We start from the raw sequence: 14,998 nt of genomic DNA, 5'->3' as shown, positions 1-14,998 counted from the left end.
GGGGGAAAGAAATACAGTAGAAGAAGAATGGGTAGCTCTGAGGGATGAAGTAGTGAAGGCAGCAGACGATCAAGTAAGTAAAAAGACGAGGGCTAATAGAAATCCTTGGGCAACAGAAGAAATATTGAATTTAATTGATGAAAGGAGAAAATATAAAAATGCAGTAAATGAAGCAGGCAAAAAGGAATACAAACGTCTCAAAATTGACATCGACAGGAAGTGCAAAATGGCTAAGCAGGGATAGCTAGAGGACAAATGTAAGGATGTAGAGGCTTGTCTCACTAGGGGTAAGATAGATACTGCCTACAGGAAAATTAAAGAGACCTTTGGAGAGAAGAGAACCACTTGTATGAATATCAAGAGCTCAGGTGGCAACCCAGTTATAAGCAAAGAAGGGAAGGCAGAAAGGTGGAAGGAGTATATAGAGGGTTTATACAAGGGCGATGTACTTGAGGACAATATTATGGAAATGGAAGAGGATGTAGATGAAGACGAAATGGGAGATAAGATACTGCGTGAAGAGTTTGACAGAGCACTGAAAGACCTGAGACGAAACAAGGCCCCGGGAGTAGACAACATTCCATTAGAACTACTGATGGCCTCGGGAGAGCCAGTCATGACAAAACTCTACCATCTGGTGAGCACGATGTATGAGACAGGCGAAATACCCTCAGACTTCAAGAAGAATATCATAATTCCAATCCCAAAGAAAGCAGGTGTTGACAGATGTGAAAATTACCGAACTATCAGTTTAATAAGTCACAGCTGCAAAATACTAACGCAAATTCTTTACAGACGAATGGAAAAACTGGTAGAAGCCGACCTCGGGGAAGATCAGTTTGGATTCCGTAGAAATGTTGGAACACGTGAGGCAATACTAACCTTACGACTTATCTTAGAAGAAAGATTAAGAAAAGGCAAACCTACGTTTCTAGCATTTGTAGACTTAGAGAAAGCTTTTGACAATGTTAACTGGAATACTCTCTTTCAAATTCTGAAGGTGGCAGTGGTAAAATACAGGCAGCGAAAGGCTATTTACAATTTGTACAGAAACCAGATGGCAGTTATAAAAGTCAAGGGGCATGAAAGGGAAGCAGTGGTTGGGAAAGGAGTAAGACAGGGTTGTAGCCTCTCCCCGATGTTATTCAATCTGTATATTGAGCAAGCAGTAAAGGAAACAAAAGAAAAATTCGGAGTAGGTATTAAAATTCATGGACAAGAAGTAAAAACTTTGAGGTTCGCCGATGACATTGTAATTCTGTCAGAGACAGCAAAGGACTTGGAAGAGCAGTTCAACGGAATGGACAGTGTCTTGAAAGGAGGATATAAGATGAACATCAACAAAAGCAAAACGAGGATAATGGAATGTAGTCAAATTAAGTCAGGTGATGCTGAGGGAATTAGATTAGGAAATGAGACACTTAAAGTAGTAAAGGAGTTTTGCTATTTAGGGAGTAAAATAACTGATGATGTTCGAAGTAGAGAGGAAACAAAACGTAGACTGGCAATGGCAAGGAAAGCGTTTCTCAAGAAGAGAAATTTGTTAACATCGAGTATAGATTCAAGTGCCAGGAAGTCGTTTCTGAAAGTATTTGTATGGAGTGTAGCCATGTATGGAAGTGAAACATGGACGATAACTAGTTTGGACAAGAAGAGAATAGAAGCTTTCGGAATGTGGTGCTACAGAAGAATGCTGAAGATAAGGTGGGTAGATCACGTAACTAATGAGGAGGTATTGAATAGGATTGGGGAGAAGAGAAGTTTGTGGCACAACTTGACCAGAAGAAGGGATCGGTTGGTAGGACATGTTTTGAGGCATCAAGGGATCACAAATTTAGCATTGGAGGGCACCGTGGAGGGTAAAAATCGTAGAGGGAGACCAAGAGATGAATACACTAAGCAGATTCAGAAGGATGTAGGTTGCAGTAGGTACTGGGAGCTGAAGAAGCTTGCACAGGATAGAGTAGCATGGAGAGCTGCATCAAACCAGTCTCAGGACTGAAGACAACAACAACAACAACAACAACAACAACAACAACGTCAATATATTTTATAGAAAATTCCTGCTTTGAAAGAAAAAATGAACTTATTATGGGTCCAACAAACGCCCCCCCCCCCCCCCCCTTAGGTTTCCGTGCTATAGAAAATTTCCCTTAGTAGGATTTCGTATTTCTTATCTCTACAACAATGCACGTTAGTTTCTTGTTGGTTGGTATTCTTGATATTCACAACAATCTGTTTACTTTCAGAGGAAGTGATTGTTGATGTCAGTCAGCTGTTATTTATCTTGTAAACTTGCAGTGAGTTAGTGCAGTTCCCAACACGTAGGCCTCCAGTTACTTTGGTGCCCTACACAGCAAAAATGAAACCAAGTAAAAACTTACTGATGTTGTCAACAATGCACCAAGATAAAGTCACTGTTGGAGGAGAGAAGAATAAAACCGAGATAAATGCATATTATAATTCCACTAAATGTGGAATTGATATCATTGATCAAATGGTGCGTATGTACACCTGCAAGAGGGGAACGAAGAGATGGCCTCTATATGTATTTTACTCTCTCATCGACATTTGTGCTATCGATGCAACCACCATATTCATCCCGCAACATCCTAGAGGGAATGAAAAGAAACACAACAAACGGGAACTCTATCTTCTGCAAGCTGGGATGGAACTAGTGAAATTGCAGGTAGAAGAAAGAAGTGCCAATGCAAGAGGGTTATCTAACCAAATTGTTCAATCAATGGAGACTATTCTACAAAAGAAAATCAAAGAAGTGACAACAAAGCACGTCAGCCTCCTGCAGGGAAAGGTCGGTGCCATATTTGTGCAAGAGAAGCTAAAACAAAGAAGCAGAAGTACAACAATCTAAGTAAACCGAAACAGTATTGTGGACAGTGTCATAAACATGTGTGTAACACACATTCAGAAAAAATTGTGAGGTGTGTCTCTTGCCTTGAAGTTGAGGACTCAGAGTAGTCTATTGTATATGAACACATGTGTATTTTGTATTGTAATATGTCAATTTTTTATTCACTCAATACAATATTTATAACAATTAACAACATTTATAAACCAATGCCTTAGTTAAAATACATAAACAATTTTGAAAGTTGTAATTTTTCGTCAGTAAACTTATTTAATACCTGTGGGCTTGCCGAACCCCCCCTTAGGCATCCAAGTTAGAAAAAAAAAAGGCTTGGGCGTCCTAGGGTTAAGATTATGTTCTGTATGACTGTGTAATTTTATTAGTGTTAAGTACTATCTAGTTTTAGTAGATTTGGAAGCATTGGCTACTCACTTTGCAGTTTATCTGATTACATGTCGTGTAACCTTACATATTAGTAAGAGATTTAGAGACATTTTGGCTTTTCTTTGTAAGCAACTAGTAATGGAAGGATTACAGAGTGTTAGTGTAATTTTCTGAGATTATATTTTGGGAATTTTCAAATTACTACTCATTATTCATTGGTATGAAGTCAAGTGTTATTTAATTTGCATTATACTGGCACTGTTGTATAAGATGTTTCTGTAAGTTGGTGCTGTACGAGCACACAGTCATTAGTAAGAAATAAGTTAGGTTGTATTTCACTTTTCCTGACAAATTCATTAAGACTTGGGAGAGCAGAGTACAGTATGTGTGATTAATAACAAATGTTGCAGATTATTAGTACTCTTATGGATACATGACTGCAAGAAGATTATAAGGTGCAGTGATGATGCATTTAACTTTTCCTGATCAGTTAAGGACACAATTATTTCGCAAAAATAATGAACTCCAAAGTAGCTATGTTTATGTGGACAGTAAATCTGTTGCCGTCATTACTGTTCATTCTATGCAAATTTGAAATCACTGGCTAAATAGTTCACTGTTTAACGAATAGTTGCATTCTGTTTAGTTTGTGACATATTTTGTGAAAGTTGTTGTTGTTGTTGTTGTTGTTGTTGTTGTTGTTGTGGCCTTCAGTCCTGAGACTGGTTTGATGCAGCTGAAAGTTACGCAGTAGAAAAGGTTCAGTGTGTTAATGTAAGCATGACTTCTGAGATGTTACGATGATGATGATGATGATGATATTCATGCAAAACTTATAGGATACTATGTCTGTGATAACTAATTATATTTTAGTTACTGTATGGTGAATAATTTCTGTATGGAATTAATTTAATTAACACTTATACTAATTATGCACCCTTTTACTGAGTTTTCTTATCTGCCTTTCCTAATGATGTGCTATAGGTGACGTGTAGCAATTGACTTGAAGAATGATGTTCCATTAAGTTGACTGATAATTAAGCTGCCATTAACAGAATAATTTATGTATATATGCAGACTGAAGCAACAAATGAAAATTTTTACAAAGCCAGGATTATGCAGACTGAAGCAACAAATGAAAATTTTTTACAAAGCCAGGATTTGAGCCCAGGTCTCCTGCTCACTAGACAGACGTACTAACCATTACACCAACCTGGCACAGTTGCTTTGCACAACTGCTTGCACTACCCTAGCACACCTTCTTCCTGAATTCAAACGCCCATTCACCCCTCATTCCACTTAGCATTCACCCTAAACTCAAACAGCATTGCAGAGACTCTCCAGATGTATAGGAATAGCACAGCAGCATTGAACAAAATGCAATACTGTTTGAGTTTAGGGGGGATACTAAGTGGGCAGAGGTGGGAATTGGAGTTTGGAATGAGGAGGTAGGCATGTTACGGTGGTAGGTGTAGTTGTGCACAGCCATCATGCCAGGGTGACGTAGTGGTTACCGCATCTGCCTAATAGGCAGGAGACAGGAGACTAGGGTTTGAATTCTGGCTTTCATACAAATTTTCGTTGTCGCTTCAGCCTGCTATATGTACATCGTAGATTTCTGAGACTTGAAATGGTCTCTGGATCCATATACTTTCAATCAAACAGAATAATTAGTGTAATTAACAAAATTAACTAACAAGTAATTCTAATTAACTATGATTATTAATTATAGCTTACAGAAAAGAAAGGAATGATTTACACTTTTAAGAAAAAGCAGAACTTAATTACATTTATCATAAATACATAAATTTTCAAGATTTCTTGCTGTAGGATTGCTTTCTTGTTCTGTTGGAAGAGGAATACTACTGACAGGGTAATGGGAAGGGAGATCAGTGATTAACATTAATATTGCTAATCAGTAATTAAAGAAATTTAACATGTAGCTGCCTTTTATTAAAAATGTTTCTTGCTAACTTTAACAGAAGGTGTCTTTATGAGAATAGTCATAGGTTCAGATTTACTGTAGTAAGTGTAACAACATATGACATTTTAACTGTTAGTGGATGCTAAAATAAATCTTTGAAGATATTCATTTAATTGTGCTTTCTTAATTCTCATTTCATCATTGGAAGGGAGGAGTCTCTTGTGCTGTAATTTAATTTTATGTGGGTTTACGAGTTCATTCTGTCACACATTTTAGTTGCACTTCAATAGTTATTACAATGTATCCTGGAACATTGTGATTATAATGAAACATTTTGCAAAATTTTGTAAAACTATGGACTGGCAGGGGGGTTGATTTTTATTATCTCTACTGTCATGGTATTGTAATGAAAATTAATAACTAACGGAAGAATATAGAAGTAATTAAGTTCTACATCGGAAACAGAGAGCTAAATGGAAATATTTGTCATCTGTACCAGCTATTTTTGCTCTTTCCATTCAAGTTTTATGACTTTTGTAGACCATAGAGAAGAATAGTTATGTAAGAAGTAAGACATTGTTATTCAATGAAAATCTTGTAAGAAAGCAATTACTGAAGTAATATCTACTCTTTTCATTCTTGATCTGAATGAAGTAATGTTGGCTAATGTGGTTCAGAATGTTGCCTATGTTGCAATGGTCACAGGTTTGTTCAACCCAGCGAAGAGTGTCACAGAGATACTGAAGGAACTGAAATGGCAGACTCCCGAAGACAGATGTAGACTATCCCAAGTAAGTCTATTAAAAAGATTCAAGAACTGGCTTTAAATGACTGCTCTAGGGACATAACACAATTCCCCATGTGCCACCCACACAGGGATTGTGAGGATAAGATTAGAATAATTCCTGCACACACATTCAAACAATCATTCTTCCCACACTCCATACATGAATGGAACAGGAAGAAACCCTAATAACTGGCACAATGGGACATATTTTCTGCCATGCCCCTCACGGTGGTTTGCAGAGTATAGATGTAGATGATGATCAAGCGAATACTGTTTTGCTACTTTCATGATATTGTAATTATGTGAGTGGTAAATATTCTGAGATTTGAAGGTCTTATGCATTTATTGGGAGATGATATGAATATAGTTATTTGTCAGGGATTGTATAGGGCATTTTATGATGGAGTTTGGATTCTTCAAGGATAAAGATTGGTGTATGGATTATTGTGATGATGTTTATGATGATGATACGAGTCTGATGATAATTTAGTAGATAGGATGATGAAGCTATGGTTAGGGACTTTATACTATGGAATTTGGGTCATGTACATGCAGTAACATGGAGTGGATTAATGGTAAAAGTATCAGTAATTTTGTGCAAGTAATTAGTGAAATAATCTGTGACAAGAGAAAACGTAAATGTTGTGAGCAGCTTAGTATGCAATGTCTGAATTTAACTGTATATTGAATACAGATGATTGACTGAACTATTGATTAAAATGAAAATGTTGTAATTGCAATATACAAACCATAACACCAAAAGTGAAGTAGAAACCCACACTGATGGAGAGGAGTTGGAATGTACAACGACGTAATATGAGAAATGGAGGGTTACTATTACTGATTATGGCAAACATTAACTAAAAGTAAAATTTGACATATACATGAATTAGGAGAAAGAAATTAGAACATTCTCCTACGTTAATTAAGGAAGTATACTTCATCACTAGCTATTAATTTATTACCATATTCTATGTACCACAACATTTAGTTATTATTTCAAATTTTACAATGGTAGTGAATTTTTTGTAGGGCTTGAAGTTTATTTTTAGTTTCTGCATGTAAATCTGTTCTGATGCATGCATGCCATGACAAAGTCTCACCCATGCTTCTATGTGCGATACTTTGGGGGGAGGAAGGGGCGGGGGTGCAAAGTGACACAGAATAGGATGACTCTTAATGAAAACTGCAATGCCTCCTGACCAGCTGAACCATTCGTCACCACTTTGCAATGTACCAAATCTTAATGAAGACGTGTTATAATGTCACTAAATTCATGAGATTATGATACTTTGAGCACAGTTCTGATGAATTATAATGAAACTGTTATGAAACATAATTTTTATTCAAAGATGTACTCAATGAATGTGAACAAACAGCAAAACACTCATTTAGAAAATTCTTGCAGTAAAACCTATTTGTCATTACTGTTCACTTAATCTCGGCACCAACACCCAAATTCAGTCAGTGTTGTTTAAGATTTTGTCAGAGTCAGTTTTGTATCTTGTGATGCAATAATAATGTTTTAAAACAGACTTATATGTTTCAGTTACATCATTTTATAAAAGAAGATTAACTATGAAATAAATTTCCTGCCCATTTGGGAAGTCTAGAATCTAATTTTCAGGTGGAGCAGACCACAGCGAAGAGATTCACCTCATCTACAAACATCAACAATGAAAGCTGAGTATTTTGAGTTGAGTTTCCAAATTTAAGACGTTACATTACGAAATGAATAGCCTCACTTCAGAATCCACTATCACTTACTCCTTGTGTAGCTGCATTTAAAATTTCTGTACATTCAGTGAGGACACCTGGAACAGTGTGATAATAGAATCCTGTTATTGTAAATTTAACTTTAGGGAAACTGGAAATCTGATGAAGTTTAATTCAACAAAAGCAGAATTTTATCAATACCTATATTTGCTCCTATGGGCATCTTTGATTTTAGATCTGGGGCATTATCAGAGGAATGACCGGAACGGAAACCTTCCTCTCAATATGTACTGATGATGTCTGGTACACGTAACAGCAATCTGATAAATGTGGCTACAAAACAATTTTATTCGGCGATGATCAGATACAATAACACACACATTAAAGGTTGTCATCGATTATTGCCATCTTCTGACATGGTGGTTTACACACATACACCCATTGTGCCACATTGTGACTCACCAGATGACGGGTATAATGAGCTAATCCAGCATTCTATGTGTACCTAATGTGATCCTACTGTGAATAAAATTGTTTGCTATTTCAGTCCAACCTGAATCCACAGATACACCTAATTTTCCAACCACCACCACAAATAAGTGGCAAAGGAGCACCCTCATTTTTAACCAATACCGTAAGTGAATGAAACAACTGGGACACGTCCCTACCAGGTTTTCAACTATCATTCCTCATGTCCTGCAATTAGGATCATCCTTTCCTTCTCTCCTGAACTGGTAATCTACAAATTATCTGGGCTATACTTATGCCACACCTACTCCCAAAAACCCTTGTTACATGGGCCATACCCATGTGGAACACACCCACGCAAGACCAGGCATATACACCCAAACAGTGTATCCTGTCTAGTACATCCACCCGCATTCATTCTTTCACACATCATTCATAAATCCTATCATAAGGGAGAACCTCCAAGTACATTCATAATACAACACAAAATGCACAACATTTTTCAAAAACTCAACGCTTGTTGTAGATCTTTGGTATTCATGGAGGTCACAGAAATATTCTTCTCACTTGTATTCAAATTTAACTCAATCTGTTTCCACAAGTCGTGCTGTTGTAGCATTCTGTCAAGATGGCTGCTGCACTTTATATTCGTCTGAAGTAACACTCTGTTATAGAGTTCCTGTGACCCGAGAACAAGACAGTGACAATCATTTATAAGAGCTCAAAAAAGGTGTATAGGGATGATGCTGTTGACCACAGTACAGTTAGTTGTTGGGCAAGCAGATTGTCTGGTGACAGTGGGAATGCCAATAGTCAGGACCTTCCGCTCAGTAGCAGACTGAGCATTGCACAGATTCCTAACAATGTGCAGCATCTAAGCATATTCACAACCCGATTTCTGCTCAAAACACACAACAGTGAACAAACTGTTGATATGAATGGTCATTTTTGACAACATTGGTTAAAACATGCTTTCTGTTATTACATAGAGGCAGAGGGTGTTTTTTATTTATTCATTCATTCGTCCAAAAAAATCTTTCGAGATTGTGGGACACACAACAAACACAAAGCAAAACAGTAACACAACACAGTAAAAATACAGTACTATTGTAGTAGATACATAAATTTTAGCTTTATCCACAAAAGAGCTTGCACTATTTGCAGCAACTGCACTGTCTTGTTGCAAGTCTCTTGTATCTCAAATGTTATAAAAATTCTACTAGTGAATAGAAGCAATCATCTAATAAGAATGCCCTTAAGATTTTACAAAAGAGTGTGAATGATATGATTTTTCCCTTATGTGCAAGACTATTGTAAATTTGTATACCACTGATGTCATTACTGACTGTACATTAAGCTTTTCCTTTTGTCTTTTATCATGCTCATGGATTTTAAAATGTGCATATCTTTTAAGTTCTTCCAACACAACAGATTCCTAGTATGTACATACAGAGAAGTGGGAGGACTGATGACTTTTGGAAGAGGGGTTTGGGTTTGCAAGACTGTTTGTCGAGTATGTTGCATTGCTCTTACAGAACTTTTCTGTGTTTGGAAAATGGGTGAACTGGGTGGTGTATTACCCCACAATATACTTCTGTATAGTATGATGCTAAAGAATTGTGCAAAGTAGGCAATTCAGACAGAGCTAAAACTTGCTTTAACAGAGAGTAACTGTAAATTGTAACATATTTTATTTTGTGTTCAATTTATTTTGTTTATATGTGTATGCCATTTGAAGTTATTTTGAAGCCATACGCCTACAATCTTTTTTCCCAGAGGAGACAAAATTTTGTTGGAGTTCACTGTCACACTAGCGTTGCATTCCTCATCTTTTGAACAGAAATTTAGGAATGTTGTTTTTTTGTGTTCATAAGTTGTTTATTCCAAGTACACCTTGCTTTCAGTTTCTGCCACCTAAGATTTGACAATATCTCTGTTATACTCTTTCATCAGTACAACAAGACTATGGCTTTTTGCACCATCCTTCTTTGTATACACTCAATGTTTCTGCAATGATATAAGTCCCATAGTCTTGAGCAGTCTGCAATCATGGGCCACAGATATGTTTTGCATGCAGTCTTTTGTAGACAAACTAAACCTGATACCCTATCTGTAGCCTGCCATTTGTTTCACCTGTTACTGAGGTTATATGGTCGTTCCACTACATGTCTCTGTGCATCGTTACTCCTAAGTATTTGTATGACATGACTCATCGTAATTAATTAATGCTGTAGTCAAAGGATATCACACTTATTTGTCAGAAAGTGAAAAATTTAACACATCCCAGCATTAAGAACTACTTGTCAGTCTTTGCAGCAGACTGATATTTTGTCTAGATCTAAACAAATACAACCACAATCTCACTGGATTGCATTTGCTCATATATAACTGCATCATTTGTGAAAAGCCCAAGATTGCAACTAATACTATCCATCAAAGCATTGTGTATAACTTGAACATCAATGGTCTGATTACAGTGCTTCAGGACAAACCAAACCACCTTTAGTTTCTGCAGATTACCCTCAATTCAGGATAATGTGCTGTGTCCTGTTTATCATGAAATTTTCAATCTCATTGCAATCCTGGTTTGATGTCCTACAGGAATGTCTCTGTCTTAGAAGACATCAAGACAATCATCCCTACTGTCATTTTGCTCAGTAAGGTGGAGATGAGTGGGATAGCAAATTAGGGAAGGAGAGGAGAAAAGTAAACACAAAAGTCAGGTTACAGCCAACCCCATTACAGCCGTATATATGAACCCACAGTAAAATGATGGTAACAAGATGCAGAGCAAAGCAAGGTTTGATATTAGATTTGAATACACTGGAATACAGGGAACATTCCAAATGGGAGAATACAGGATACAAGAGGCAAGGCTCAAATAGTAATACTCTATACATATATGAAACTTAAATGTCATAATAACTATTCACAGTGGAAAAAAAAGATTAATAAGGTACACTTTCAAATATAGGTGTCAATGAGCACAGGAATTACAAAGGGAAATCCGTATACATGAAATATGAACTGTTTTTATTTGAAGTGTCGATGATAGAACTCTTACCGATCCTGCCTTTAAAGTGCATTCAGAATTGGCATCATCTTTTCCCTTACGGCAGTTGCTAGCACCAACTTCTAGCCGGAGGTGATAAAGAGTACCTCCAACAACCTAAAACAAATGTGCCTTTTTATAAATCAAAACCACAATCGAGTCCAAATCTGAAGGCAGGTTCATCAGTGAAGTACAACACTTAAAAGAGAAAGTACATTTATTTCTGACACCAACATATTGCCAGAACAGAACTGACCTCCTGGACAGATAGTGCAGCTATTTATACAAACATCAAACATTGCTGAATGCTGATCGTTACACAAACAGCAAATATTCCTGAATGTACAGAAACTACAAACTTAAGATATTTCAAGAACCTTTGAAAAATGACAAATACTAAATCTGTGTGTGTGTGTGTGTGTGTGTGTGTGTGTGTGTGTGTGTGTGTGAGAGAGAGAGAGAGAGAGAGAGAGAGAGAGAGACATCTTCTCCCAAACCCTCAAATGTGGCACAGAAACAGCTGGCCTCAGGTCTCATGAGTATCAGCACTGTAGGGTTAATAATCTCCTAGCTCCAATAGGAGTGGAGATACAGGCAAAAACACTTTTTTTTCCAGCCCTTGGCATGTAGCATCCCTGCACGACAGGCACGTGTGGGAACAGTATGTGCCTGCCAAATCAACCTGCTTTGCAGGTCAGCATACTCTTCAGGAGCAAGAAACAGTGTTACAGGCCCCGGTACATAGATTGTTCTGTGTGAAAGGTATGCAGTACTGGAGTAACATCAGCTTCCATTACCAACCTGCTTCGCATGTCAGCCTGTACATTAGGGGCAAATAAATGATTTTCAGGCCTCTGATGTGTATCCTATCCCACATGTTGAGGGAGCAAATCAGCCTGCTTCACTGAACTGTATGGAAGGGGTTAACATGACAATGAACATGGCTGGGGACAGTTTGAGATGGATAGCAGAGAGGATGGACAGAGTGAGAGGATGAGCGGGAATGTGGGAGGTGAGGTGGAAGGTCTAGAGGGGTAGTGGACAAGTAGAAAAGGAAGAGGAGGAGACAGAGATGGAAAGGAATTGAGGAGGAGGCTATAGTCAAAGGAAGGGGAGAGGAGGATATAGTCAAAGGAAGGGGAGAGGAAGATATGGTCAAAGATGGGACGGAGGAAATGGACAGAGAGAGTAAGGAGGACGAGGTAAGCACATAGAGTTGGGAGAATGGGGTGTACACAGAAATGGGAAGAGGGACATGTGTTCAATATACATGTCTGAACACACATGCAGGTAAAGCCAGGTGGAAAAGGCTAGTAATAAATAATTGCTGGTGATCAAGTTTCAACTGGCAACCCATGTCACACCAGCAAGTGACGCTAACCACTATGCGACGCTGCATGCCCCACAGTTCACTGTGTTACTCACTGACCTAGAGAACCAGCGACTCATTGTTTCGTATGTTCTCATTCGAGCTGACTACAGCACACTAGTCTCTTAGGCTTGTCAATGGTCCTCTTTATGGTGGTGCTGGTGGATCTTCACATTCTGGTCAAGTTGTTACATCCTCTTCATTATGATGTGCGTCGAAGGTACCGCTCCACCAAAGCTTCACAATTGTGAAGTGTTGACTTCATTTCCTTGAACTTTCCATTGTCAGTCTGTGCCTCTGGACTGTAGGTAGGCTTCATAGGGAGGACAAGGATGAAGGGTGATAATCCTTGACTTCTTATATGACATCTGAGAAGTAATGAAGTATATGAAAAGGTCCCAAGTAGTGCTTTAGTAACTTTTTTCATAGTCCCACTGCCCACACAAGCACAAAAATCCAGACCAAGTCTCCTAGGCTCTATGTGACTGGCTCGGGCTTTGCTGAATACTGAGTGCAGGTTTTGACTGGGGTAGACTGACACAGTTTGTTAAGAGGGATTTAGCCAGTTGACCATTGTGAGAGGCAGGCTTTTTAGTTAGACACAATATTAAAATCCCTGGGGTGAAGGTAAAGGACTGTAAGGTGGTTCGAAATTAAACTTGTTAGAGGCACTTAATACTTGTAAGTTTATTACTAAAATACTACAAGCTCAACCTATCTGCATTGATGGAGGTGTCTCCATGAAGTGATGAAGTCTCAAATACAGACAGTAACAGATTCTTTCTGTTCTGCCTCCTACAAGTGAACCTGCCCATACAAACAAGACCCACACAACCAACACACAGGGTCCCACAGCTCACTAACAGCTCTCTATGGTCCCATCAGATCACTGCCTCCCTGCAGCACCCTCTGACTAACTATTCCTGCAGCTTCCTGATGGCAAACCCACCCACAGCGCCTCTGCTCACTTAACTGCTGTCTATAACTGTCCAACTTCTCTTATCGGAGAGTTTAACACCAACTTTTGTTCACATTTCTCCTTCAATCCTGCCGGCTATTGCCATCATGTAATGTAAAACAGCTCTCACCACCTTATGGCTCTACATTTTTAATTTCTTCACCAGTTCTTCAGAGGCTGGGTGGAGGGGAAAAGGTGCCTCTCTTCATATGGTCAGATGCTGACTCTCATGACTTAGCATTGTCCCCACCAAAGGCCCTCTCTCTGCCTCCCTCTCATCCCACAGTGCTCTCTGTCTAACAAGAATTGTTGCTCTTATCATTGTATTATCATTATAAGCTGAATGCACTTTGACTCCATGCCTATGAATGGACCACTGACCAGTAATGCCCTGTGGACACACTGTGTGTGCTTATATCTTATCTTAATTGCACCTTACCAGAGGACTAGCATTTGGCTCGTCGCTTTGCTTCCCAGTGGCTCCTTTGGCCCGCCCCATTGTTCGACTTTATTGTTACTTTGTCAATAACATTAACATGAGGCTTCATTTTTTCATGTGGACACAACAGCTTGTTATGTAGCAATCTTGGTCTTTCTCCTGGATGTCCAGTGTCTAGCCGGCTGGAGTGGCCGAGCGGTTCTAGGCGCTACAGTCTGGAACCGCGCGACCGCTACTGTCGCAGGTTCGAATCCTGCCTCGGGCATGGATGTGTGTGATGTCCTTAGGTTAGTTAGGTTTAAGTAGTTCTAAGTTCTAGGGGACTAATGACCTCAGATATTAAGTCCCATAGTGCTCAGAGCCATTCGTCCAGTGTCTGTGTGCAAGCCAGCTGCCTTGCTTTTTCGATGCTGGTGATGAGGTGTTTCATGTAATCATCAGGAGTATCATCTGAAACTGTAACAGGTTACCTATTGTTGATTTGGCCTCGCAACAGTGGAGCAGAAAGTGTGGTGTGATGCTTGCAGTGTTTTAGTTTGCTGTGTTGTATGTGAATGTCATGATGGGCAGTATTGTATCTCTGTTATCTCTGTTCTACATTAATGTATACTGAGAGCATATCTGCCAACATTTTATTAAAGTGTTCCGTGGAACTACTCATCTGTGGACTGTAGGCAGTTGTCATTCTGTGGATGATTTAACAATCTGATATCACCTTTGATGCTAGTCTCAACTGCAAAACTTTTGCACCATGAGAGATCATCACACAGGGTGCTTTGTGCTACCAAATTATGTCTTCTATTAGAAACTTCATAATGTGCAGAACTTCAGAAGTTGGCATAGCAGGTGATGTAGCTGGTGCAGTTCCTGTTTGTGCAATCCCTGTTTGTTGACTTCAGGAACTTCCATGAGAGGTCTGTTCCGATTTGCTGCTACAGGTGGGATTGGTACTAGATGCCCCATAGGTAATGCAGCACATTATTCTATCATTGACACCCCTTACAGTCGTTCACAGCATAACTGACCTGTTGA

At 38.8% G+C, this 14,998-nt stretch overlaps 1 protein-coding gene across 1 annotated transcript in view; it reads right to left on the bottom strand.

Moving 5' to 3' along the window:
• The window catches only part of LOC124794887 (multicystatin), a 189,125-nt gene that overhangs the window by 158,249 nt on the left and 15,878 nt on the right, over window positions 1-14,998 (bottom strand). Inside the window, exon 3 of the mRNA XM_047258583.1 lies at window positions 11,213-11,317. Within this exon, the coding sequence (XP_047114539.1) occupies window positions 11,213-11,317 (105 nt within the window). The remainder of the gene's footprint in view (window positions 1-11,212; window positions 11,318-14,998) is intronic.

Source organism: Schistocerca piceifrons, chromosome 4 (assembly GCF_021461385.2).
Source record: "Schistocerca piceifrons isolate TAMUIC-IGC-003096 chromosome 4, iqSchPice1.1, whole genome shotgun sequence".
NCBI lineage: Eukaryota > Metazoa > Arthropoda > Insecta > Orthoptera > Acrididae > Schistocerca > Schistocerca piceifrons.
Note: the sequence above shows the minus strand (reverse complement) of the source record. Positions and strands in the feature narration are given on the sequence as shown.